This window comes from Adelges cooleyi, unplaced genomic scaffold (genome assembly GCF_023614345.1).
Source record: "Adelges cooleyi isolate 19-005CV unplaced genomic scaffold, UGA_ACOO_1.1 ACOO_flye_CR_arks_rails_tigmint_CR_PRNA_575, whole genome shotgun sequence".
NCBI classification, from domain to species: Eukaryota; Metazoa; Arthropoda; class Insecta; order Hemiptera; family Adelgidae; genus Adelges; species Adelges cooleyi.
The window spans coordinates 505,492-531,185 of record NW_026096269.1 but is presented as its reverse complement, the minus strand read 5'-3'; the positions used below and the strand labels follow the sequence as shown (position 1 = coordinate 531,185).

General features: G+C 31.6%; 1 protein-coding gene across 4 annotated transcripts in view; it reads left to right on the top strand.

Moving 5' to 3' along the window:
- The first annotated feature begins 10,947 nt into the window (after positions 1-10,947).
- Positions 10,948-25,694, top strand: part of LOC126843906 (protein kinase C-binding protein NELL2-like) — a 34,445-nt gene continuing 19,698 nt past the window's right edge. For 3 of the 4 annotated variants that reach the window (XM_050581712.1, XM_050581710.1, XM_050581714.1), the window contains exons 1-2: positions 10,948-11,667; positions 14,411-14,681. In XM_050581712.1, the coding sequence (XP_050437669.1) occupies positions 14,522-14,681 (160 nt within the window). In that variant the 5' untranslated portion in view covers positions 10,948-11,667; positions 14,411-14,521. The remainder of the gene's footprint in view (positions 11,668-14,410; positions 14,682-25,694) is intronic. The other variant, XM_050581711.1, reaches the window with a different exon arrangement.

Here is a 25,694-nt window from a genome sequence, read left to right as displayed (position 1 = left end):
TTTATTATTTTGAGAAGAAACGACTAAAATAGTTTAATAAAACTTATGATTTAGCTAAAGACACAGTTATTGGGCTGTAGTGAGTAAACGTACTTATACATATTACATAAATCTTATACATATTGAACTCTATCGTTGTGATATTATGTTTTTGAGATATATAAGTATTTCGGCATTAAAACTCGTCATCGTTATTGAGATCTTCATAATCTGGAACAAACAAACAAACAAAAATACTAATACAGCAATAAAAGCTAATGTTAATATTTATGCTAGTATAATTCATATTATTAGATCGTTATATATATTATATAATAAAAAAAATGTGTCGAGAAATGCCGGAATCTCTATTGCTCGAAATTTCTATTAACTACATTTTTTTTTATCAAAAATAAATAAATATCGTTGTCGTCATGCAAAAACCGACTACAGGTATTTCTATAGTTTTCCTAATATTTTTTCTGTACAATAATATAGTTCAAATATTGCATTTTATAATGTTATTTCACTTCTTGCACATTGTCGGTTTTTGCATGATAATGATCATATTATGTTCTCTTGAAGGATTTGTTTTTTTTTTCTATTAGGCCAACTAATGCATATCCCCATCATTTTCATTGGAAAATTAATAGTTGACCCTTAAGCACAGCACTGATGTATTTTTTACACTGAACTTTTATTTTACTAATTTTTTTTTTGTCTCAACTACTTTGGTCTATTAAATATATATTTTAATCTATGATATGATACAATGAAAAACAAATTTGTATACTTTACATACCTACGTGGAAACGGTGTTTCATATTTCAGAGTATAATTATCATTTATATTGTGTTAGAATTACATTACATTATATTATACTTATGAGATAAAATTAAAAAGCAACTCAAAATATTAAAATATGATTACCGTTAAAAAAATCTTGCATGTGTTTTTCGTTAAGTTCGTACATCACATTGCTTCCTGCCTGAAACAGTTTTAAATAATCAATATGACAATATCTCTACATTAGTATTATTCTTACTTCATCTTCCATGTCCATAGCTGCACTTGTTCCTTCTGGAAACATTTCATCAGCAACTGGCATTCCTGGCTTCATGATTTATAAAAGGTATATGTAATGATCCTGATGAATTTAACTAGAAAATTACAGAAAAACACGTTTTATTAATTAATAAGAAGAAATCATTTTTTTGTTTTTAATAATAAAAGCAAGTATGAAACAGTTGACTAGTAAAATCCTAAATGCTATTGTGACTAAATTTAACAAAACTAATACTCAGGATTAAAGAGCTTATCTCTAGACAGCCTTATAACGATGGTCTAATCTAATAGATATAAATTATACCTTTTATAAAATAAACAAATTAACACAAACTCACTTAGAAAGACTTTCAACGTTTTGCCGACGATGCGTATTTTATAAATTACAATAACAATAATATTATATTTTTTAATCAATTATCAATGCACGACTGATAACGACGAAGGATCGTCAAAGACTATATATATATAAGCCGCGGTATATGTATAAACCACTGTAATATCATTGATTACATACAAACAAATAGATAGCCCACAGCAATGTAAATATTGAAAAAACGTCATATAGTGTTTTACACTGTTTATAGATGTCCCGCAATATTACAAAAATAATATTATTTACTGACTTGTATTTCCATTCACCAACCGGTTTTGCTATCGGTATGCGATTACTTATTACATACATTTTAAACAATTATTACAAAATATAAAAGATTAATAAATGATAATCTTATCCGTAAGATTGTTTTGGATATTTTTCTTTTTACCATTAACATTATAATGTTATACATCTGAAGCTTCGAAACAAAAGCATAACATTTAGTTTTATTTGTTCATTTTTAATTATGTAGTTTGGTTTAAACAAACTGATAAAAAATATCCACAAATTATACTAAATTAAAAATTTAAAATTAAAAAATCAAATTTACACATTTTTTATTCAAACATGTGGAATTGTAAATAATAGGTTTGAAAATACTAATTATTATTTTTTTAAATTTAAATATTAAATTAATTTTTTTTAATTTTACATTTTGTAATATATCTTGATGTTCAATTAAAATCTTTTAATAATTTACAATGTGTTATATAATGTAATCCAAATGTATTTCACAAACTTCATTATTAATTAAAGCAGGAGGTAAATTATTTTTTTAAAATAAATTTGCAAATATAAGTTTTTTAGGCATTTTGTTTACTTTTTTTTTAATTGTTTTTTGAGCCAAAAAAATACATTTTTTGAACTCCAAAATTTGGAAAACACAAAAAGGGGTTCTCTATAAAAGTTAGAGCTTAAGAACAGAAATACAACTATTATATATTTTTAATGTATTATTTATTCAGTTAGTTCTAGCCCTCATTAGCTATCCATAATTGAGGCTATTAGTATTTGTAGTATTATTATTAATTATACACTGTGATTTTTTCTTTATAGGTCTATGTTGTACAACGCTTTCCGGTTCAAACGCGCTTTGTGTATTGGCCAACATATATTCATTATCATGCTAAAATCACAGATTTTAACATTAATATCAGCTAATCTGTGCTAAAACAGTCAAGTACAGCTAACAAAGGTACAATTTAATAACTCATTTATAAACCGAATTAATATTTTTAGGAAAGACTTATTCAAGCAGATCCGAAGCTGCTTTTGCTAATTTGAATTCCAGGGGAAACTCGATTCACCCAAATATACATTTTCATCAAGTTATATCAACAAAAAAAAAATTAGTTTTCAAAACAAAAAAAAAAGGTATAAATTCATAAAAAAGTCGCATAAACGGAAAATAGTCTTATTATTACATTTATAATTATTTCAACTATTTTGAACAATGTGGTCGTTTTTCCCTATTTTTGACTTTTCTATAATTTTCTACATCTCTTTTGGTTTTTCTAAGCGTTTTTATGGAGAAGCCAATTTTGAATTTTCAAATTTTATGTAAAATTTTCTCAGCTTTATGAAAAAAATATTAGAAAAATTCTCAAATTTTGGCCAACATGACAAAAAAAAACTTCTTAGGCTATAAAGTGCTAGATATACGAATGAAAATTTACATTTTATACACCAATTACTTAGAACGACAATTTTCGCTTTGTTTTGGCCCCTTAAATAAAACAGTGTAGGCACATTCATCAATGCATATATGGAAAACATTTTTAGGAGCCAAAACCCTAATACGATTATATTTTAATATTGTAATATTAATATACAACAGCTGCTAGAAGTTCGATTATTTTTCTAAAAATTAAAGCGTGCTGTATTTTAAAGTTTGAAAATCTTTTAAAAATCAACATACTGTCATAAGTATTGTAAAATCAACACATTTTCAGTTTCTCTGATGTCGATAACGTCAAAAGATTGTTATGGATCGGAAAAAAAATGCTTTACACAAACAGTGAGAAGCTTAATATTTGTTTTGGCTGTAATATAAGATTTACAGTACACAGGTAGATTGGATTCCATACCTATGTGTAATCTTGTATATAACGCTTAATTTTTTTAAAACAATAAGAGATAGAAAATTGATTCTTAGCTCATTAGAACGAGCTAGTCGAGAAAATACAAAATATAAATTATTTAAGTTTATTACAATTACAAAAATTGTCAATTTTAGCCACATTTTTCCTCTTTAGCTACACAGATCTCCGAAAACGGTGAATGGATCTTGTTGTTGTATCTTATTATGATCGTCTGGGCATGTAGAAGTGCTGAGAAGAGTTTCAGAGCTATATCATAAAAACTAATGATAATAATTGCTCGATAATAAAATATACAGAGTATTAAACAATTTTAATTTCTCCAAAACAACAATGAAAATAATACAACTAAAGTGTTAGGCCAATAATTGCAATAACCATTAGAGGATAGTTTGAAATACATATTTTTAACTGTGGTCTGCGGATACCGCACAGTCACACTATACAATATAGATATTAAGGAGTCGGATTTAGGAAATTTTCCATCTTATTTTCTTAAAATTCAATCATTAAATTAATACAATAACACGGTCCGAGAAATCTATATTAAAATGCTTTAATGCTTGGTTTTCGACCGTTACAACGTAGTTGTCACTTGTCCAGCTGTTTACTACAGCAATTTTGTACAAAAAACATGGTTCGGGAGACGCATGTTTCTGGGAAACTGGCTATTCAATAACATTAAAGATCTTAACATCTTCATAGGCGACTGTTATTAGGTTATATTAAAAACTGTGTACCAGAAAATGAATTACCCGTTTTTGTTTTTTATATTCCTTACAGTCTTTCGAATCTGCCAAAAAGTTATTTTCTAAAGTCGCACAAGCGTCATGTGAATTATGTAAAAACATTGTCATGATTTTGTTTTTGGATAAGGTTTTTTTAAGTTAATTAAGAATAGTTCGCGGTCTACTATGAATACGGACCAATTACATTCGCTCATATTGTTATTAAGTTGTAAAAAAGAGGATAAAATTGATATTGAATGTATTGTAAAAAAAAATATAGTCATCAGCTGAGCAAAGAATAATTTCAATATTGTTTAATAGTTCAGCCTATCGGGTTACAATTTTTTTATAATCTAAATTGTAATAATATATTTTAAGCAATATTATTTTCATTTGAATCCCTCCCCTTGCATAAACCACCCCTACGTATCTCTATAAATATTAATATATTAAGGTAATCAGAGGTTTGAAAAAATAGGCATTTAAAAAAATTTTTTTTAAACTGTTGTCTAATATTTTTTATTTGAAATATAATACCGGGTTTTTACATTGTATTTAAAATCAAAGTATAAAATCTGGACCTAGTTATCTTTGCTAAATTGTTGAAAGCACTCTTACAAATAGTGCCTTGCTGGTACCGTCCGTATTTTTTAGTGGTTTATTTTAAATCAAATGTAGAAAAAATAAATTAGTTCAATACTTTATCTAGTGCTTACAGCTTAATCCAAGCTTTTTGTCTTCTTCAAATTAATTAAAATGCCGGCCTCTGAAATTTAATGTATGCATTTTATGGAAAAATCGCTTGTCTATTGTTTACATAAAAAAAGTATTGATTCAAAAAAAAAAAAATGTTCGGTTAAGCACATTTTTCATGCCTATAAAATATGTTGTAAAAAAATTTGATTGGAATTCATCGAGTGGTTTTTAAAGTATATATTATCTTGTCTTTGAAAACATAGTTTTGATAAAACCGAGTATAAGTTTGATAACATGCATTTAAAGTTCTTTTTTTAAATTAAGTAAATAACATTTTAAACCATTAAAATAATTATAAGAAGTTCAAATCCAGTACTAATACAATTAGTATATGTATTAGCATATTGTTTACATTTTCATGAATAATATGTTAAACAATACATTTGTAGATTACTAATACTGTTGTTATTCTTATTTTTTCTTAATCTTTCCTATTTTTTGGGTTAGGGGAATTATTAAAAATTATTAATTATTAGCAGAAAAAGGGATTTAGGTGATAAGTAAATAGTTAATAAGAAAAAAATATAAATGTTGTCATGATCACTTTTTGAGTGTTCATGTTAAAACTTACAAAATCTACAAAAAACACAGTTTAAAATTTAAAAAAACAGTATTTTTTTTATTAAAAACTCTTTATTTTAAAGACATTATAGTTGTTGTTATCCTATAGCATTAAACATATTCAAATTTTACAATTTTTTTTTTTTTGGTCAATTTTTACAGTATTTCACCAGCTTCTATCATTTGGTGACAATTTTTTTAATGACCTGTTTTAAGTAATTGTTTTTAAAGGTTTAAAAGTAAGTATCCAAAACTGGTTATCGACCAGTCAAAATGTCGGGCAAATTATTGTTCATTTTGAAAATAATACTTACTTTACCGTTTAAAAATCGTCATAGGGCTTCAACACAAAAAGGGTGGGGTTAATAGTGGAAAAATACAATAAAATTTAGTCCAACTTACAACAGCTGTGGTCTGTGAAAGTATGAACAGTATTAATTAAAAATATTCCTATAGTCTTTTAAGATTTGTCGACTGGTTCATAGTTTAGTGAATCAGTCTGTATATATTATATATATATGTATACTATTTTTTTTTGGTTTACCAACATCTGATTCCAACCCTTTCCCCCCCCTTTTTTTTTGTGTGTGTATCTTTGGGGACATTATAAAGCTTCCACCGATTATTCCAAGTTAATAGCCACCTCCACGATCGCTCATCCGAATCGAGAGACATTTATACCTACACGCCATGCAGCAACAGCAGGTGACATTAAACAAACTGTTTTTTTTTCATTTTCATATAATGTACCTACCCATAAAAAGGGTCGATCGGTTGCTAATGTACACATACACATACAAACACACACGTGACTACACAAAGGGAAATATTATACAGGTAGATACAATATACTACATAGTATATATACTATATAGATATATATATCTAATAATATAATAGTACCGGTAATGAAAGCGTTATTAAATGTATTATATTGAAAATAAAACACGAGCATAGTGATAGAATTTGGAATAACATTTTTTTTTTTTTTTTTTTAAAACGCAAATGACACTCTTGCAACGACAATATTATTATTATTATGCGCTGTAACCGTCCAAATGGTGGCGGTGATGATGATATAAATTATTATTATATTATTTATAAAAAATGTGTACAAGACAATATGGAATCGTGTGGGCGTTCAGAAATTATGTTTAAGAACGCATTCATAAAAAACACTATACATAGATATATGTATATTATGTTTAGTTTCTGTACATCAGCATAGAAGCGTATGTGGCTCGTGCCACACAACTAAGATAATAATTATTTTCTAAGAAAATATACACATATTGTATTATAATATGTATACTGTGTACCACCTACATGTGCACAATATAAATCATACATCACGCCAGCAACGCACACACCAGATTGGTACAGTAAAAAAAAAATACTATATACTGGACAATGTATAACTGTGAAGTTAGTTCAATATTATTACAACAATCATGTTATTATGTCAATTATTATTTTTCTGATCGAGAGCCAATAGCTGATACGAGTAAAAAAAAAAATTGAATTTTGAGGGTTTGCATGTGTAGTTAAAGTGTGTATAGTTTACTTGTGTCGAAATATGGTATCTGTAGCATTAATATCATAAGAGATATTCTAAAATGTATCAAAACGATATGTTTCAAGGAAGAAACATGTGATGCCAATATTATCATGTTTGTATATTTTGTATTTGCATGAACTATGAAAATAAAAGTGTTGTTTTGTATAGTTTTCTAAAATTTTTAAATTAGGTACTCTCCAGAAAAGTATACTCTTTGCACATGTCAGCTTTTGGCTCCCAAACATAGATTTATTATAAATTATAGACTTATTGTAGGCACAAAGACCGTCCACTGTCTGCGCGTTGAGTAGAAGTTTGTTTTTTTCAGAAAAAAATCTCTAGATAATAATCACCCTTAAAAATGTGTTGTGGCTACAAAGTTGCAACAGCTGTTTAATAATTGAAACATCAACTTTGAGAGACAGAATAACATTTGAAAAAGCACAGTAGAAAAAAAATATATGTAATTTTACAATCTCTTTGGAATGGTTTTTTATTAGCTTTTTACGGTGTTTCCTGAACGCAATAAACGCTCGGTTAGAGATTTTGGAAAACAGTTATACCTACACGTAACAGGGCCACACTAGGATAACATTTCAGAATTCAGACATTGAGTGGCAAACCCACCTCTCAGACCACTGTCTCTGTAAGGAGAAAGGAGTTTTGATAATTTTTTTTAGGTTATCACCGTACAACGTGGCCACACGAACAAAGCGGTACAGCGGCTTTTGTTGGGATAATGTGATTGGGCGAGTGGTGGTGGAGAGGGGTGAGGGGGTAGTACACTCCCCCACGAGTCTGTGATCAATAATTTTATGTTTGGACGATGATTGGCCGACCCCAAATAGCTTAGAAAGGGCTAAGACGGTACCTAACGAAGAAAAAAATCCCACAGAAAACGAGGGTATTTTTTAAATTATTAGTTACAAGTTAACGTTACATCATCATCCGTTTAATACTAGAAAATTTCGGTATATGGGTAATTTTTCAAAAAAAAAAAAAAATCCCAAGTTATAGCTAAGCTATTGTGTAGGTTCATACATACAAGTTAGCAAGTAGTATTTTTTTAAATGTGCATTTACAAATCAATCGGTCGATAAAATATGAAATATTAGTCTAAATTAAAGTCGAACTTAGTTTCTCGGGTAGAAAATAGCTATAAATGTTTTTCAAACAACTATTTTGTATTGTAAGAATGTTTCATAAAGTTGTCGTCCAAGAAATCTACCTAAGAAAGGTATAATAATCATAGTCGAGAAGTGTTCGAAATAGGCGTTAGTAAAACATATACTGCCCAATCAAAGTGTTTGCGCTAGAAAATTGGACTTATACACAGAGTTGAGCATATTTAAAAAATAATCATATGGGTAACACATTATCTGAATAAAATTTATTCGAATAAGAATTATATGTACAACTCTGTGTGTATACTCGTGTATCTATCTTTTTATTATTATTATTATTATTTTTTATTAAGCTCAGAAAACAATGAAAACTCTAATGGAGTCTTTTTATTTATGGATTTCGTCCAATATCACCGAATTATGTAATCAAAATGGGCTATATCGTTTGGTGCTGTACATTGTATACTCAGAAACCCATTTGCCCTTAGCGAGCATATTGGGTAATTTATACAATTCAGTATAAAAAAAAAAACCATCGAAACGTGTACCTAATAAAATATTAATAATTTTACTCTAGCACAACGAAATTCGAAACTCATCAACGCGACATAGTGAAGTTACATAATAACAAATGTTTTTTTTTTCGCTGTGAAAACCCGAATTATATGATTTAAACAGACGTTTCACTGTCATAAATTATAAACTTATTGGTAAAATATACATCTGAAAACCAATTGATTCGCCATTGTTCTAATTGGTCCGGTCAGGTTAAGTTAGGTTCCTACTTCTCCTCAACACACATCTGTCGATACCTTGAGTCGGGCAAAAGGGGTAAAAGTCGAAGAAGTTAAGTTGTTCACTCAACATTTAAAGGTGGAATTTAGTGTAGTAAATTTAAAATAGATAATGTCTATTTAAAATACATTTTTTCAATATTAGAACAATCTGCTGAAATTATCGACCCGTCGATATCCAGACTTGAATAATAACTTTTTAAGTTATTCAAGTTTAAACTTTAGCATGTGTAGTACGGTTGGATAAAACCAAAACACTACACTTTATCCATCCACTCGTCTATGTTTAATGAATTATTGTTAATTAAAAAAATAATATACGATACGTTGCTATTTAAATTTCAAACGTTTATTAGAGCTGTGAAATTCACCTAGAAAATATCAAAATCTGAACATTGTTTAATGTTGTAAAAAAACAAACTAAAAGTGTCTCCAAAAAGAAAACCCACCAAATTATAATAATTATTTTCAAGCAAAAACCGTGTGGCTTTCGTTAAATGTATCATTCTTTATACAATGTAAGGTTATAATTCAGACGAATATGTTATTATTCGAAATTAAACGATTTTTTCCTTACTATTTGAATCTAATAATTTTTTAGTATTAGTTTTTTTTGTTTTTCTATTGGAATGTTTAAGATCAAGATAATTTTTTTATGTTTATCTAGAAAACGCTATCAACACTAAAATAAGGACTACCAACATTGTCGTTGGACTTCCAAAGGTTGATCTAAGAAGTAAGTATATAGACATTTACCCTTTTGGAATTTAAATGGTAAAATGTATATAAACAAAAATAAGAAATATATTATACTAAAAACCACCCTGTCCGGAATATTGGCCGATTTTTTCAATTTTTTTCAAGGCTCCTCAAATGATAATTACTTATACATTATACATTATGACATTATAGTTGCCATAGACACGCGCTCTAGCGTGTGTGTGTGTGTGTGTGTGTGTGTGTGTGTCTTAACGCTTATAACAATATTATCCGAACGATCACAAACGAAACCATTATGCCGGTTTGGTAAATGCCCGACCATTATGCGGCCGGGCGGCCGTACCGGCGACTGCGGGCAACCGCCGTCCGCGTCCAATACCGCCACCAATGTCGTTTGGCTTGGCCACCGCGGCATATATGCACAGTGTGTGTGTGGCCTATGATCATATTATTACATACGCACACACACACACACACACACACACGCTTGTCATTTTTATACCAGACAAACAAGTTTGGAGGGCGAGAACGCGCGCCGCCGCCGTCGCCGCCGCCGCCGACAATAAAATTATTATTACGGGCGGACAAGCGTAGGTATATATGACATATAATTGTATATATTTAGACGGTGGCGGCGGCTGCGGTGCCGAGAGATGCGCCAAAAAAGCGTTTCGTTTCGCCAGACATTACCGCCGTGCCGCTAACGATAATTATTAACCCGACCCTCGGGAAGAGCCGGCGTTGACCGTTCGACTCGGGCGGCGCGATAGGCGCATGCGGCGGCGGCGGCGGCTGCGGCTGCGGCGGCCCGATACCCACAGACTCGCCGCCGCCGCCGCTAGAACATGGAAAGTCGTGTGGCGGCCGCCGACGCGCATGTGTTTCGTAACGATTCGTCGGCGGGTATAGCGCGCGAGTGCGGGTGCGACGAAGAAGGGCAGCAGCTATAGCGTAAGCGGCGGCGGCGGCGGCGGGTGATATACTCCGCCTCGGTTACCCGAACGCCCTGGTAACGAGCACCTCCCCCTCAGTCGTACCCCTCTCGCCGAAAATACGACCGCGGTTATGTAGCAGGGATCCTCCCTCTGCCGCCACCGCCGCCGCCGCACGGTAATCGTTTATTTTATTTTATTTTTTTTTTTTTATGTTTTGGCACACTTTGCCGCCGCCGGTGTACAACGGCCGACGGACGACGACGACGACGGTAGTATTAAAACGGCGGCGGCACCCGCAACATCAGCCGAAATCGTGCCGCGTAAGCGATACCATAGCTCTGTACACTTTGCTCGACACTCGCCACCTATAAGCCGCAGTGCACACACACACACAGTGTAGTAGTGTCAGAATTGGGTCCGCGCGCGTGCCATACACTCGTCGATCGTCGTCCGGGTGTACACACACACACATATAATATTATCGTTAATCGTTTTTCCCTAATCCATCCCTATTGGACGCGTGGAAGATAAAAAAAAAAAAATACATAAAATAAATAATAATATCGTACGGTCGATTTTTATACTTTAATTTTTTTTTTTTTCGTACCTGTTATAATTTCGTCGCTTTCGGAGTTCGACGGTGGCGGCGGCGGCGGGTACGGAGTGATTTTTCGGTTTTTTTTTTAAATTCAATTTCCTCCGTTAACTGCCCCCTTCACCCCGCACACTCATTGGTCTCCACTATCTATCTCTCTTTCTCTCGTGTCAGTTGTGTATTATGCTAATACGCGTGGATAACCGCCGAAATGAGGTCGGGAGGCTGAGACAACAACGGCGGCGGCGGCAGCAGCAGCACGTGGTGTCCAAATCGATAGCCACCGTGGAGGAGATAACAAGGTAGTCAACGCAGACAGCACCGCAAGACCAAGCTCGAGCCGTCGTCGCACTGCTGATAAAACATAACACAAGGTAACACATTACCACCGGGTCGGGTGTTGTACGGAAAGGAGGGTCGTAGGCCACAGGCGGATCCAGGAGTGATAAAACAGGGGTGGTCGAGGTGGGTGGGGTGGAGAGGGAAGCTTGAACAAGTTAAAGTTTATATTTTAAGATAATTCTCACCTTTGGTCGCAAGATTGCCACAAGTCGAAAAACATAGTTTTGAGGGAATTCAATTTCAACATAGAAACTGCTCCCAAATGATTAAGCATTAATATTTTAATACTTTGCAATTATTGTTGTGTTACCCGGTGCTTGTTATTTTCAACATTAAGCTAATTAGTTCTAAATCACAACCGGTCACCAGACATTTGAGGTTATGGCCATTTTGGCAAAAGGTTTTCGAAAAAAGCAAACTGCCACATTTGGTTTTTGTGACAGTTTACCATTTCAATGAAATAAATGGCAGTTGTGTTTTCCTCGTTTAATCATTTTAATGGTACTTGATTTCTTATGCTTGAATAAAAAAAAAAAAAAAATCCTAACCTAACTATGCGGTATCTAAAAACGAAGAAATTCAATACCGGCATAAATTTATTGCAGAGGCGCTCGTTACATTTTGTAGATAAAAATTATAGCAATAAAGCCTAATTCAAATTTTCAGTTGGTCAATCCTGCACCCAGGGTCAATATTTTCCATGTTACAACTCGGGTAGGCCATCTAGTTGTCATATATATATATATTTGAGATATTTGAGAAAGTTTTGGTGACATTTCGGACTGTTGGACTAGAGAGGTCGTTATGGAATGTATTATTTGAGACACGGAATGAAGATTTGGAGCTCGTTTGACGCTGACAACTTGGAATGTTTGGATTTTAAGTTTGAACGCCACATACTATCACGACCATAATGGTTTCAGAAGAGAAGTTTACACGACAGTATTTTTACTATCAAGACTGACTTGTTTGGAAGGTTAGGTTAGGTTTACGAGCAGAAGGGATGGGTAAGTATTAGTCAAGGGTTATAGTAGGGCCAAATGATTTTTGGTCTGAGCTTGAAAGCTAGACCCACCCGGGGGTGGGGAGCTTGTATCCGCCTTGGTTGTAACGATAATAAAAAAATGATTATGAATGTATTATTACATAACTCGACGTGGACGGATAATAATATTATAACATGTGCATTATGGCGCGATCGGAGCGATAAAAAAACTAAAAAAAAAAAAAAAAAGCACCATTACTGTTATTATAGGGTACACCAGCTATATCTAGCTTGACCTGTTATAATAATCAATTTTTTTTTCCAACGTTATTTGACAATTTTTACTTCCCACACTGTGCGACTGTATCGCGTTAACACCCCGTCAATAATAATACTAATAATACCATTATTATTAATATTGCTCAATTTCGCACTTAATAAAGTGTATTTCGTGTACAGCTCTACATACCTGTATTATTATGTAATTATTACTGCTATATAGGATTTCGGCGAAAATCCCAAGGTGAAACCCACCCCATTTGGCTGGACGGTTTTTTTTTTGTTGAAATCTCTGGTTTAAGCACGATTCGTATTGGGGGTTTTTTTTTTATTTAACAAATTTTTTCATTGTTCATGTTCTACACGGGACAAGAGGTCGTTTGTTGGGCGGCATCCCAAAGGGTGGGTGTAGTACTAAGTCGGCACGGAAGGATCACACAAGGATAGGAAATGTCAGCATTTCACTAAACACCGGATACCAACGGTTTTATCAGTAATTATAACAAATACATATAAATATACATACACAGTCATCCAAATTTGGCGGCACAGTCACGGTTTTTTTTTTCCAATGAAATAATCATGTAAGCTAAAAAAGTTTCTAATAAAATACTTATTATATTACATTCGACGATAAGAAACGATTAGCCGTATGTTTCAGTATTAGAGTTGAAAATATAATTTTCTCGTATTAAAGGGTGACTTTTAATAGGCGAATTGGCAAACTGTATATATATATGTTTTAAAATTAATTTATATATTATGCAAAACAGATTATGATGTAACGACGAGGTGGATTGTATAATGTCGTTTACCCGCACTGCCCTCCTCGGCTTAACTCTTAACGCTGATAACTCAAAACTGGTTATCGACCAGTCGTTATTTGCTTTTAATTATAACAGACGATTGATTTAATATGCTATACTTTGACTTTGTACAATTGCTTTTGAAGATGGTCTTTTTTTTTACTAAATATATTAAGTATAATTTAACCAAGGAAATCCGTTAGATTATTGGTGAGACATTTTTTTTTGTGTCACGCTAAATACTCATTTATTATCACTCATTTTATTTATACTCGCTCATTAGTTTACGCGTTAACTCGATTACTAAATTTACTAGATTTTTTTTTACTCGTTTGCTTGATCTATTTACTCGTTTACTTAATTTATATACTCGTTTACTTAATCTATTTACTCGTTTACTTAATTTATATACTCGTTTACGCATTTTACTAGTTTTGTTTACTCATTTTACTATTTTTTTTACTCATTTTCTTTACTCTTATTATTATTTCCTTACTAGTTTTCTAGATTTAATTATAACAAAGCCTAATTACATTATCGTGCTTGTTTAGGTTTACTTATGGAATTACACGAATTTGTTTAATCATTAAACCCGCATAGAGGATTGTGTTAGATGTTCCCGTGCGTAAAAAATAGACACAAAAATTACGTTTTTATCGATGGGAATAATTTATTTATTTATTTTTTTTTTAAATTTGTTTGCAGATCGTAACGAGCGCGCAAAAGATCTGTCGGCGGATACGCTCGATCAATGATTGATCGATAGCAGTTAATCTAGTGACAGCAACAACATTTTGCGACCGCCGCCGAGATATTATGCCATATACCCGTCAGGCGCAGCGGCCTACGGTGGTGGCTGTGTTGGCGATAACGTTGTTGGCCGCCGTCGCCGAAACGGTCGTACCGGCAACGCAGGCTAAGAACCCAAGCTCGGCTACCACTACGACCACTACCACCACTACCATTTCCCCAGAAGGTAAGCCGCCGTTTTGTTATTTTATTTCAATGCCCGGAGCAGTTAGTAGAGATTTATATGAGAGATTTATCGGATTGTCTTGAGCAATAATAATCGAAAAAGCGTCCCCTGTGGTATTGATTAAAAAAAACGCCTCCCCCCCAACTGAAATTATCAAAGGCCCGAACACCACGCCTTAGTCCTTATCACTTATTAGGTTTCGACAAAGACGTTCGATAATAATTACACCTATTAAGCAAACGGAGTAAAATACACAACGGTTGTATCGGATTTAATGTTTCATGTAGTGGAAAACGACCTTACTTATAATATGTAAGTGACCAGTTTCACAGCCGGTGCTAAACTGCACCTAATCGATAATTGACTTTGCTGTTGACGCGGGCTTAACGTTTAAATATCTAAGTTACACACACGGTATTTTTTGGAATTAAATATAATATATTTGCGTCATACGTCGTATATTATATTTTAGAAATAACATTATGAAAAAAAAAAACCACACACAAACACATGGGTTAAAAAAATAATTTTTAACATCTATACATAATATATTATTAGTGCGTTTGTCAGCTTTTTTAATTTATTATTTTTTTTCGTTACTTGATAAAACAAACACAATATTCGTCTGGTGGTTATGATAGTAGTATATGTATATATTATTACTATATTATACACTCGAGGCATGTGTCGGGTATGATATTACTGTTCAGCCGCCTAGTTGTCTGCCGTCCGCTGACCGTCAATGCGAATTCTCTGTGTCACGGGCACGCGTTAAAACACCCAGACGATTATGAACACAAAAAAAAATATATATGTATAAAATAACCATATTATTCGATAGAGCAGTGCGCTATATTTTTTTAAACATTTTTTTTCTTCTTTTATTACCATCCGTCTGTCTAGTATACAAGGTGATCATTTTGTCGCGGACCACTCAATATTATCTTATATTGGGTTTAAATAATAATTTAAAATCTTGTTCCTATCTCCCCACAAACTAGTTATTTTTTAAATCGACAATAATTCACTAAAAATGTTGATTGGTCGATGATAACCAGTTTCGGATAACTATTTTTGAAGTTATTGAAGTCACAAGTTTAGGGCAGGAGGAAAGGTGGAGTGGAAGATTATTTTTATCTGCGCGCACTTCTCCAGTGTCCAGTAACTTTTAAACTCTTATACATTTTTATAAATAATTGTTCAAAACCGGTTATCAACCAGTCGACATTTTTTAGTAAAATATTCTTAATTTAAAAAGTAAATAAAATATACACGTTGCCGTTTAAGTTTCAAAAGTTGATGTAAAAATAATCAGTTTTGGAGTGGGGTAAAATTGTGAAAAATTGTAAAAAATTGAGATCAAACTATGAAAAAAAAAAATGTAATTTCTTATTAATCCCGTTGCGATATTGAGTGGTTAACGATGAAACGATCACCCTGTAGGTATACGGTGGTTAACCTCTCGGGTCCGTACCGATAATTTTAGCGCGATGGAAAATTATATAATATGTATGATTTTTAATAATTTTCGCGACCACCCGCAAACGACGGCTGCTGCTACTGTCGTCTATCATATTACATATTATATTATATTATGTCTTATTATTCGAGTTAGACTGTTTTTTTTTTATTTCTTCAAAAATAATCCGAGATGGCGTCTAGAGAGAGCCGTACAACGACCGTCTAGAATACGGTTATACCGAGTGATTCTCTTAACGCCGCCTACACTAGTTTACTCTTCGAATAATTATTGCAATTTTGTGTAGCGTTTCTTTTTGGAAACATTTTTTACTTACGCTGCTGTACAATATTAGACAACATTCAAATTTTCATATTTTTTTAGTATTTACTAGAGCTCTATCAACTTATAAAACGCATAAACGGGGCAACGTGTCTACTTAATTTATTTTTTTAATTTTATTGTCTAAAGGCTTCGCCTTGTCGCTTCAACCAATCTTCTCTTTTATCTGCTAGTCATTTCATTTCTTCATAACTTGCTAGAGTAGAAGAGCGTATCATGGTTGTGTGTTGGGAATGGTAATGCAGTGGTTTCCCCTTGCCTTCTGCATCGCAGTAGCACCTCTTATTTCTATGAGGTGCTATTCAAGTATAGATAAATCTATACTTGATACAAACAACGCTGCTGCCCATTGTTTGGTCCATTTTGGTCGCCTTTTACGACTGGCATGGACTACCGCAGGTGTATTCTAACCCCCACCCGCAGGGTACCGGTATTATTATGTTAATTTATTTTTGTCCTGCGAATACCAAATATTATTCGTTAGGTCATAAAATTTGGCGGTACAATTAAATAATACTATTACTATGCCTATATCTAATGGTCGTGGCCAATCTGTTTGTACAACGAGCACCATTCGAGCCTAAACGATGGCTAAATAATCATATAGATAACGCATTATTCTGGTTTTATATGTTTTGTCAAATTTGTAGTAAACATTTTATTTAGGCGAATTAATGTTTTAAATTGTATAATTACCTTAAAAAAAGCACTTAAAATACTGTTCAAGTAGAATATTTAAAAATTATTCGAATAATTTTCCAAATAATTAGGCGTTTCAGTAATGATTTTTATTCGAATAAATTGTGGGAAAATATTCGAATAACGGTTTATTCGATTGGAAACTCAGCCGGCAACAGTCGGTGGTGGCAATATTTTCAATACCATATAAATGATTATTGTAGGAAAAGAAAATATGGCGACAGGACGGCGACGTGGCGCTGAATAACGCTGACAACGGTATCCTACATATTATTATATTATGTATAATAGTCATATGATATAATACTTATGTATAATATATGTATATACATATATATATGATGTACAGTTATAGGCTGTAATTTGTCGTATGATTCGAAACATAAAAAAAACGGTATTCCTTTGGGTTTGTTTTTTGACCTTCGTCTTTTCCATAATACACTTAGAGAAGCGGTTTTTATTTTGTTACATATATAGTTGTTTTGTTAACAATACCGTGTATTTGAATTGATATAGGTCGGACAACGTCGAATCGTGACAAGGGTTGGTAATTATTATTATTCAAGGACTGTTTATAAATTAGACATCTGGACGTTGGCTTTGTGTTAAGGGTGAAATGCATTTTTTGGGTTTTTTTGAATGAAAACGTCGAAAGGCGGCGGTAAATGAGATTAACGATTTGTCACTTGTTTTTTTTCCATGGCACATCATTTTAAAGGTATGTCGATGGCTTCACTTGTAAATACCTATATATACCATACACAGGGTGATTCATTGAGGATAAGACAAGATTAATTGTCTTTTCAAATATTTGTACTTTTTATTTTTCGAGACACCTATACGTTTATTTTATTTTACAATATTAGACAATATTCAAATTTTTATCCTTTCTTTTTTTCCCCAAAACTCTGTCAACTTTTAAAACGGTAACGCATATTATATTTAATTAACATTTTAAACCAAAATCAATTTGCCTGCACTTTTGTCTGGTCGATACCGGTTTTGGGTAGATACTTTTAAAGTTATTAAAGTTTAGAATTTAGGACGGCAGTTTGAGTGCGGTTGAGTAACGCGTGCAGATAAAAATAATACTACTTGCTCTCGTCCTAAATTTAAAACTTTAAAAGTTACTATTCAAAACTGGCAGTCGACCAGTCAAAATGTTGAGAAAATCATTCTTAATTTAAAAAAATTAACTAGATATATATTCGTTAGCATTTAAGTTACAAAAGTTGATAGAGTTCTAGAAAATACGAAGAGAGGTGAATATTTTAAATAGCCTCCCTAACGAATTACACGCTTACTCAAGATTTGTGTAACACTAATAATTTTAAGTAATGTGTTCTAGTTTATTAGATTTTTTCGCGATTGTAATACATAAGACTTGTTGGGCTCCCACGCGAGCTTGTTCCGGCGGGGCCCATTATAATTTCGTAAAGAAAGTAGGTATCCAAATAAATAATAATAATTTTAAAACATTGTTAAAAAAAAAGGACAAACTAAAACGTTATCCTTAACGAATCACCCTACGTACACAATTCAATACCGCGCGTGTCAATCATTGTGTCATTGTCGTGTGGACAGTATCGTGTGTCGGTTTCGCCGTTGGCCAGCTGACGACAATAAAAATAAAATAACAATATTTTTCTATCATTATAACATTATACACATCCCAATGCACACGGCTACCGCACGCCGTCGTCTCCCTTTGGTGGTTATACAATATAATAGTAATAATAATCTTCACGGTGTTTGCACACTAAAAAGAAAAAAACGCACTTGAAGTTCACCACGTGCCCCAAACGGCGGCGGGACAACCCTATAAAAACCTATAAGACGTGTTCAAGACGGTAATTATATCATGCAGTAGTAGCAGCAGCAGCAGCAGCAGCAGTAGTAGTAGTGGTCGCTCTAATACTAGTTAGTGTATCTTGTTCTCCGCCGGTAATGCGATACCACCGACGCTGTGCGGTGTGTTGAAAGTCATTAATTCACCGTCGTTATTGTATATTGTGTACAGCGGGCACATGTCGCTCTTATTGCACACAGCCAGCCAGCCAGCCAGCCAGCCAGCCGGCAGCTGTGTGTTTGTGTATCAGTTTATGCGGTGGCACGCGACTGGAACGCAACACTTCCACATGTGGGTGTAACGGACCGTAAAACTTTGTGCGGTCTAAGCGAGATCGGCAACCGCACAAGATCATGGGAAAAACATCTTGTCTACCTATGATATCGCTAAGTATACTGTACGCCGTGTAGGGTCAGGCTGTGTCCCGTTAGGTTAGGTTATAGGCCAGAGTTGGGCAAATTCTTATTGGAATAATTTTTCCACAGTTTTTTTTTCACCGAATAAAAAATTATTTGAATAGTTTGTAAGTGTGTTTTTTTTCAGTTATTTATTTATTTAAAACATTATTTCGTTTAAATCTAATAAATACTACATTCACAAACAGACATTTTTTTGATTGAAATAAATTTCACAATTTATTCGAGTAACGTTTTATTTGAATAGTGTGTTATCTAGATGTTTATTTAGATAACGTTTTATTCGAATGATGCACAACTCTGGTTGTAGGTCAGAGTCAGGGCCATATTTCCCATTAGACGAGATGTGCACGAACCTGTAACCCCCAAAATTTGTTTTTTTTTTAATTTAAGAATAATTTGCTGAACATTTCGACTGGTTAGTTTTTGGTTTTAAAAGTTATTGAAGTTTACAGTTTAGGATGGTACTACCTCCCGTTTCTCAAATATATCGAGTAAACGAGTAAATAAGTGAGCAAATCGAGTAAACGAGTGAATAAGTATAGTGTGACGCAAAGGAATGTCTTCCAAAAAATGTTTTATTGGTTTTAAATTCTTTTTAGGGTCAATTTCTTGGTCGACCAAATATAATTTAATTAAAAATCAAATGAAATTAACTTGATAATTTAAAAATACAGGTTGATCATAAGATAAAACCTTCCTTCTGTCCTAAATTTTGATCACTAAATTTTTAGCAAATTATTTTTAATATGTTAAATAAATCAAATATATACGTTAGCGTTAAAGTTATAAAAGTTGATAGATAATCCTTACAAAGTTATCAGTCGGCAAACGAACAGGTCGATGACAATTAAAAATTCAAACGTTTGACGATGATGAGGAATAATTTTGCGGTTAAGGGTAATATTTAAATATTTTATAATATGTAGCCACAAGTGTTGCTCAAGTTTTTTCTAGGTTTTACCGCTAAATTTTTTTTAAACATTTTTTGTCTACATGTTTGTGGAATAAAAAACGCAAGGTAAATTATTTAGTTTAATTCAAAGTTTTCCAAATCGTTTTTTCCAGTATTTTCAGTTCGGTTTTGAAGTAGAAAATTATTAAAAACTGTTATAGAATTTAGAATTTTTTTAGGACGTCCGGCGACGACGTTGTGTCTAGAATGCGAGCACGCGCGTTTATTTGTTTAAAATATGAATAATAATAATAATTACAAACGGTCACACGTGCCCCGATGAACTCTACAATAAGTATTACACAATACCACGCGTTAAGAATATCGGTGCGTTTATTTTTACTTTTGTGTATTGGCGGTTTTGTTGGCCGTGACGACATCGTCTTAACAATAATAATAATAATAATATTATAATACCTAACATGGGTTCGATGAAACTCTGCACGGGCAAGTAGGTAATTGATGACAATTATTTGTTTAACGTGGACACGCGGGCTCTGGAATACTACCAAAAATTATGCAATCCATAAGTGCCATAAGAAGCGCGTAGCTCATCAGACGACCTGGGTTCGTTAAACTCTGCCAATTATTAGCTTAAAAAACAAGTGGTTACAATTTTTTTGGGTTTTCTTTCACACAGGAGACATGTTTCAGTTAGTGTCTACAAGTGCATAGAACATTTATTATTTTTTTTTTTTTTTAGGAGGGGGGGGGGTATTATTCCACACACCAAATCGCCCTGTTTTTTAACTGTCTTCACAAATTCTTCATTTAATACAAAATTTCGATTTAAATGCGGCACGCGTTGCAGAATATGGCGTCTCAAAAAAACCGGAACCCGACCCATTCACTAAATTTTTGCTCAAAAATAAAATGTTAAATGTATACATTTTTTTTTGCATTAATTGCAAATAATCTACTACACAAAATCGGCCTTTGCATAAATATTCCTTAATTTTATATTCCGAATGTCCAGCAAACAATTTTACCGAAATTAAATAATTACATTTTATTAAATTTTAATAAAATAAAACATTGAACTTAAATACTAAATTGCAAGCAGAGCTGTGCGTTAGTCTAATGAAAATGTATCTAATTAGTAATCTAGAATCTAGATAATAAATTATTCAAGTAAACATTTTTTGAATAACTTTCAAACAAATATTATTCAAATATTTTTAAAGCGCAGTTTTCAACCGATTTTTTATATAAATATATCACTTATAAGTAAAATTAAAAAAGAAGTAAATATTGCGTTTAAATTATGCTAAAATAGTGCGTTTATTTAATATTTTTTATGTGAAATGAATTGTGAAAAAGTTATACAAAACATTTTTTATTGAATAATAATTTTTTTTTTAAATTTTATTTATTTGAATAATTTTCAAAATTCTAATAGCAAGTAGAAAAATAAAAAATAAAATAGGCCTAACGAATGGTTGAAAATTTATAAATATTCTTTTAAATCTATGCTGAATAAGTTCTGAGTTAGGGTCTCCTTAACTATTGATGCCGATAGTGTCGTGCAAAATTAAGAATTACAGACTGAAGATTTATTTGAAGTTGAGACTTGAGACATAAAAGCAAATCCCCAGGTCTATGTGTACTAAATTATAAATACTTATATAAATATTATAGTTATTATTATATATAATAGTTAGGTTAGATTAATTTTAAAAATTCTGTAAATATTTATTAAAAACTGGTTATCGACCAGTCAACAATTTTAGTAAATTTTTCTGTTGTATAAAAAGTCAATAAAATATACGTTACCATTTAAATTTATGGATTGTCTTTCTCTATAACGTCTCCAAAAAGGAATCCTACAAAATTGCAATATTTCTTTTTAATAAAAGAGATAACGAGTGTCTCGCGTCGAATTGATCACTCTGTATGTTATTCAAGGCGCGGCCGTGTATCGGCCTGTGCTGGAAAGCATAAACTTTTTTTTTTTTTAACATATTCACGAATTTAACCACCATTATATATAGGTAATAAATAAGAATAACAACTAACCGAAGCTGATACAAACGAAAATAGATACAATAATAAAATGGAGGGTGTACGTGGGATGTAGCGTGGCAGGGATTGATTAATAGCAAATATAAAAGTGCATGTATACATAATATATATATATATATATACATACGACAGTATTATTTATTATTATACTATTCCGGCGAGGCGGTACGGTATGGTACCAAAGTTAAACGACCTATCTGATGGCCGATGCTAGTTTATTGGGGTGTTGGACGGACATAAACAGTATATTATTTTAGAGTGGAAACAGGCTAGACATAAAGTCATTCCGAGTACGGTTATTTCGGTAACATTATTGGAAAAACTATTTCGATTCAAAATTTATGTTACGGTAATATTTTCTATCAAATAATAATAGTTTTAGCTGAAAAAAAGTTTCAAATACAATCCTTATTGTGTCGTTTATCATTCGAGTTGGAAGATTTATTTTAAATGGTTAAAATATTAAAGGGTTTTATTTCATCTATGAAATTATTAACTATTTTTATACAATACAGAGTGAACCACTCAATATCTCATAGGGTCTAATAAGAAATTGACTTTATTTTTTCATATTGTTTTTATACAATGTGATCTCAATTTTTAAAATTTTCTATTTCAAACTAATTATTTTTATAGCAAATTTTGAAACTTAAACGGTGAAGTACATATTTCACTAACTTTTTAAATTTAGAATATTTTACTATAAATGTTGACTGGTTGATAACCAGTTTTGGACGACAATTTTTAAAATTATAAGAGTTTAAAAGTTAGGACGTTAAAGGAAGTGCGCTCAGATAAAAATAATCTTTCACTCCACCTTTCTTCCTGCCCTAAACTTGAAACTTTAATATCTTCATAAATAGCTATCCGAAACCTGTTATCCAGCAGTCAAAATTGTTAGTATATTATTCTCAATTTAAAAAATTAATAAAATATATGCGTTGCCATTAAAGTTTCAGAAGTTGATACAAAATATTAGTTTGGGAGGGGAGTGGGAATATGAAAATTTGTGGAAAATTGAGATCACATGATATATAAACAATATGAAAAAAAAGCAATTATTATAAAAAACCCAATGAGATATTGAGTGGTTCGCGATTAAATGATAACTCTGTATTTTAGTTTTACTCATGAAATAATAATTTTTATTTAAGTTTGAAATAAGTTCTTTCTTGTGTGTATTTGATTGAAAATAATGGCTGGTCGACGTCCAGTTTTGGATAAATACTTTTTGGATTAACAGCATTTAACATTTATGAAATGACGGTGAGGTGGACTGTAATATTGTTTATGCTTTAAATGCTAATAAGTCGAATAAGTATTTGTCGATAACTAATTTTAGACCAGTCATTTTTTTGCACTACAAATACATATGTTCTTACTTGATTTGTAACATTATCCTTTCATAAGCTATTCTATAAAATATGATAATTTAAGTCATCGTCTAAACTATAACAGGTGATCAAAACTTGTATAGTTGTTGTATTTTATTTAGTTTGCCGGCTTGTTAAAATTATTTTTTAGCTTACTCAATTTGTTTCATTGAAAAAACACTGTAACAATACAATTTGGGTAATAGTGTATTACATAACAATAATGTAATCATTGAATTTATTAAAAAATGTATAAATTAGTATGCTCGATAAAAAAAAATTGAAACCGGCTAGCTATTTCTTATACGGTTACTTTACTTTTTTTTCTTCTATTCTAGTTTCAAATAGGAGATAATATTATTCAATATTCAAAGATTACCAAAGCGGTTGCTTATGCTATAATATGCGGCGTATGAGACCACATTGCACTAGATTTATGTTTTTTTTGTTGAAAAAAAGACCTACAACAATAGGTGATAAAAAATTTGGAAATTATCAATAAAAATGTATTATGAAATGATGTATAAACTGATTGGCCGTACGAATTTTGTTTAACAGGAATTATTAGTCTAACGAGACACGCTAAATATAAATATTTCTATGACAAATGACTAATTATTATTAGTAAACTGTGTATGATTTGAAACTATAGTACAACAGTTTTGCTAAATTGTTTATCTTACATAATAATTGATGTGTTAAAAAAAAAAAAAATCTTATTGGCCATACGATTAACAATAATTGTTTCTTAAACTATCACACGCTTTGTACACAATATTTTGTGCTTCGTAATATTCCAATAATATGGCTTAGTTGTTGAAATTAGAGTATTTCGTTTTCCCATTAGGAAAATTTTAGGATCTATACGATATTATGCATTTCCAACGCTAATAATTTGTGTATATACATTCAATAGCCACGTTCTGTGTACGAGCAAAACATATTTTATGTTTTATTGGCATTTTTAGCACACAAGAACCTCTTGAATAATAAAAAAAAAAAAACCAAACATGTAGACAAAAAAAAAAAATACGACGTTAAAATATAATATCAATTTTTATATTGTTAAAAATATAATAATATTATGTAGGTTACATTGGGGGAAAAAATTATAATTAAACGAATAATATATTGTCCATCTCGACAAAAATGATTCCTACTCTTCGTACTGTACTGTAGAAATTAAAAGAATAATGTACTTACGGTTTTAGCGTCGTCCTAATAAACAATCATATATTTTTTTTTCCTGAAGTGTTACTCAAACTATTTTGATACAGTTAAAAACATTGCCAATTTTGTTTTTTTTTTTTTTCAATTGCCAGATGTGACAACGTGGACAGCGTGTTGTTTTTGTGAAGATGCCGTTAAAATGGCGATTATCCTTGTGTTTTTTTTTTTGTTAAACAAGTAATTTTTAAAGAATTAATCTGTCTAGCCAAAAAAAAAAGAAGTTAATTGCAATAAAGAAACGTCATCGCAGTGTTGAAAAGATTATTAATCATTTAGTTCTTTAGTGTCATATGTATTTCATGTTAATTTTTTAACAACCAAGTTGTAACTTCTAATATTAATTTTTTTTTTTTATTCTCGCTTCTGAGGGCAATATTTTTTCCGAAATAAAAACAATCCTAGAAGTGATATATTTATGAGTAGAATTAATTATAGTTATTATTTTTTTTTATGAAATGATAGTCACAAGTTCTGTTTTTAACAGAAAGCCAGTAAATAAATTTCTTCCAATGTTACCATTTATTACATATTAAATTTAATTTATAATAAACCCGGAAATAAGATTCGACTTTTGTAAGTAAAAGTAATATGGAAAAAGTACTTCCCTAACTATGCCTTTGTCTAAAAAATAAATATATTTATATGTAAATTTGTAATGCTTTCGAATT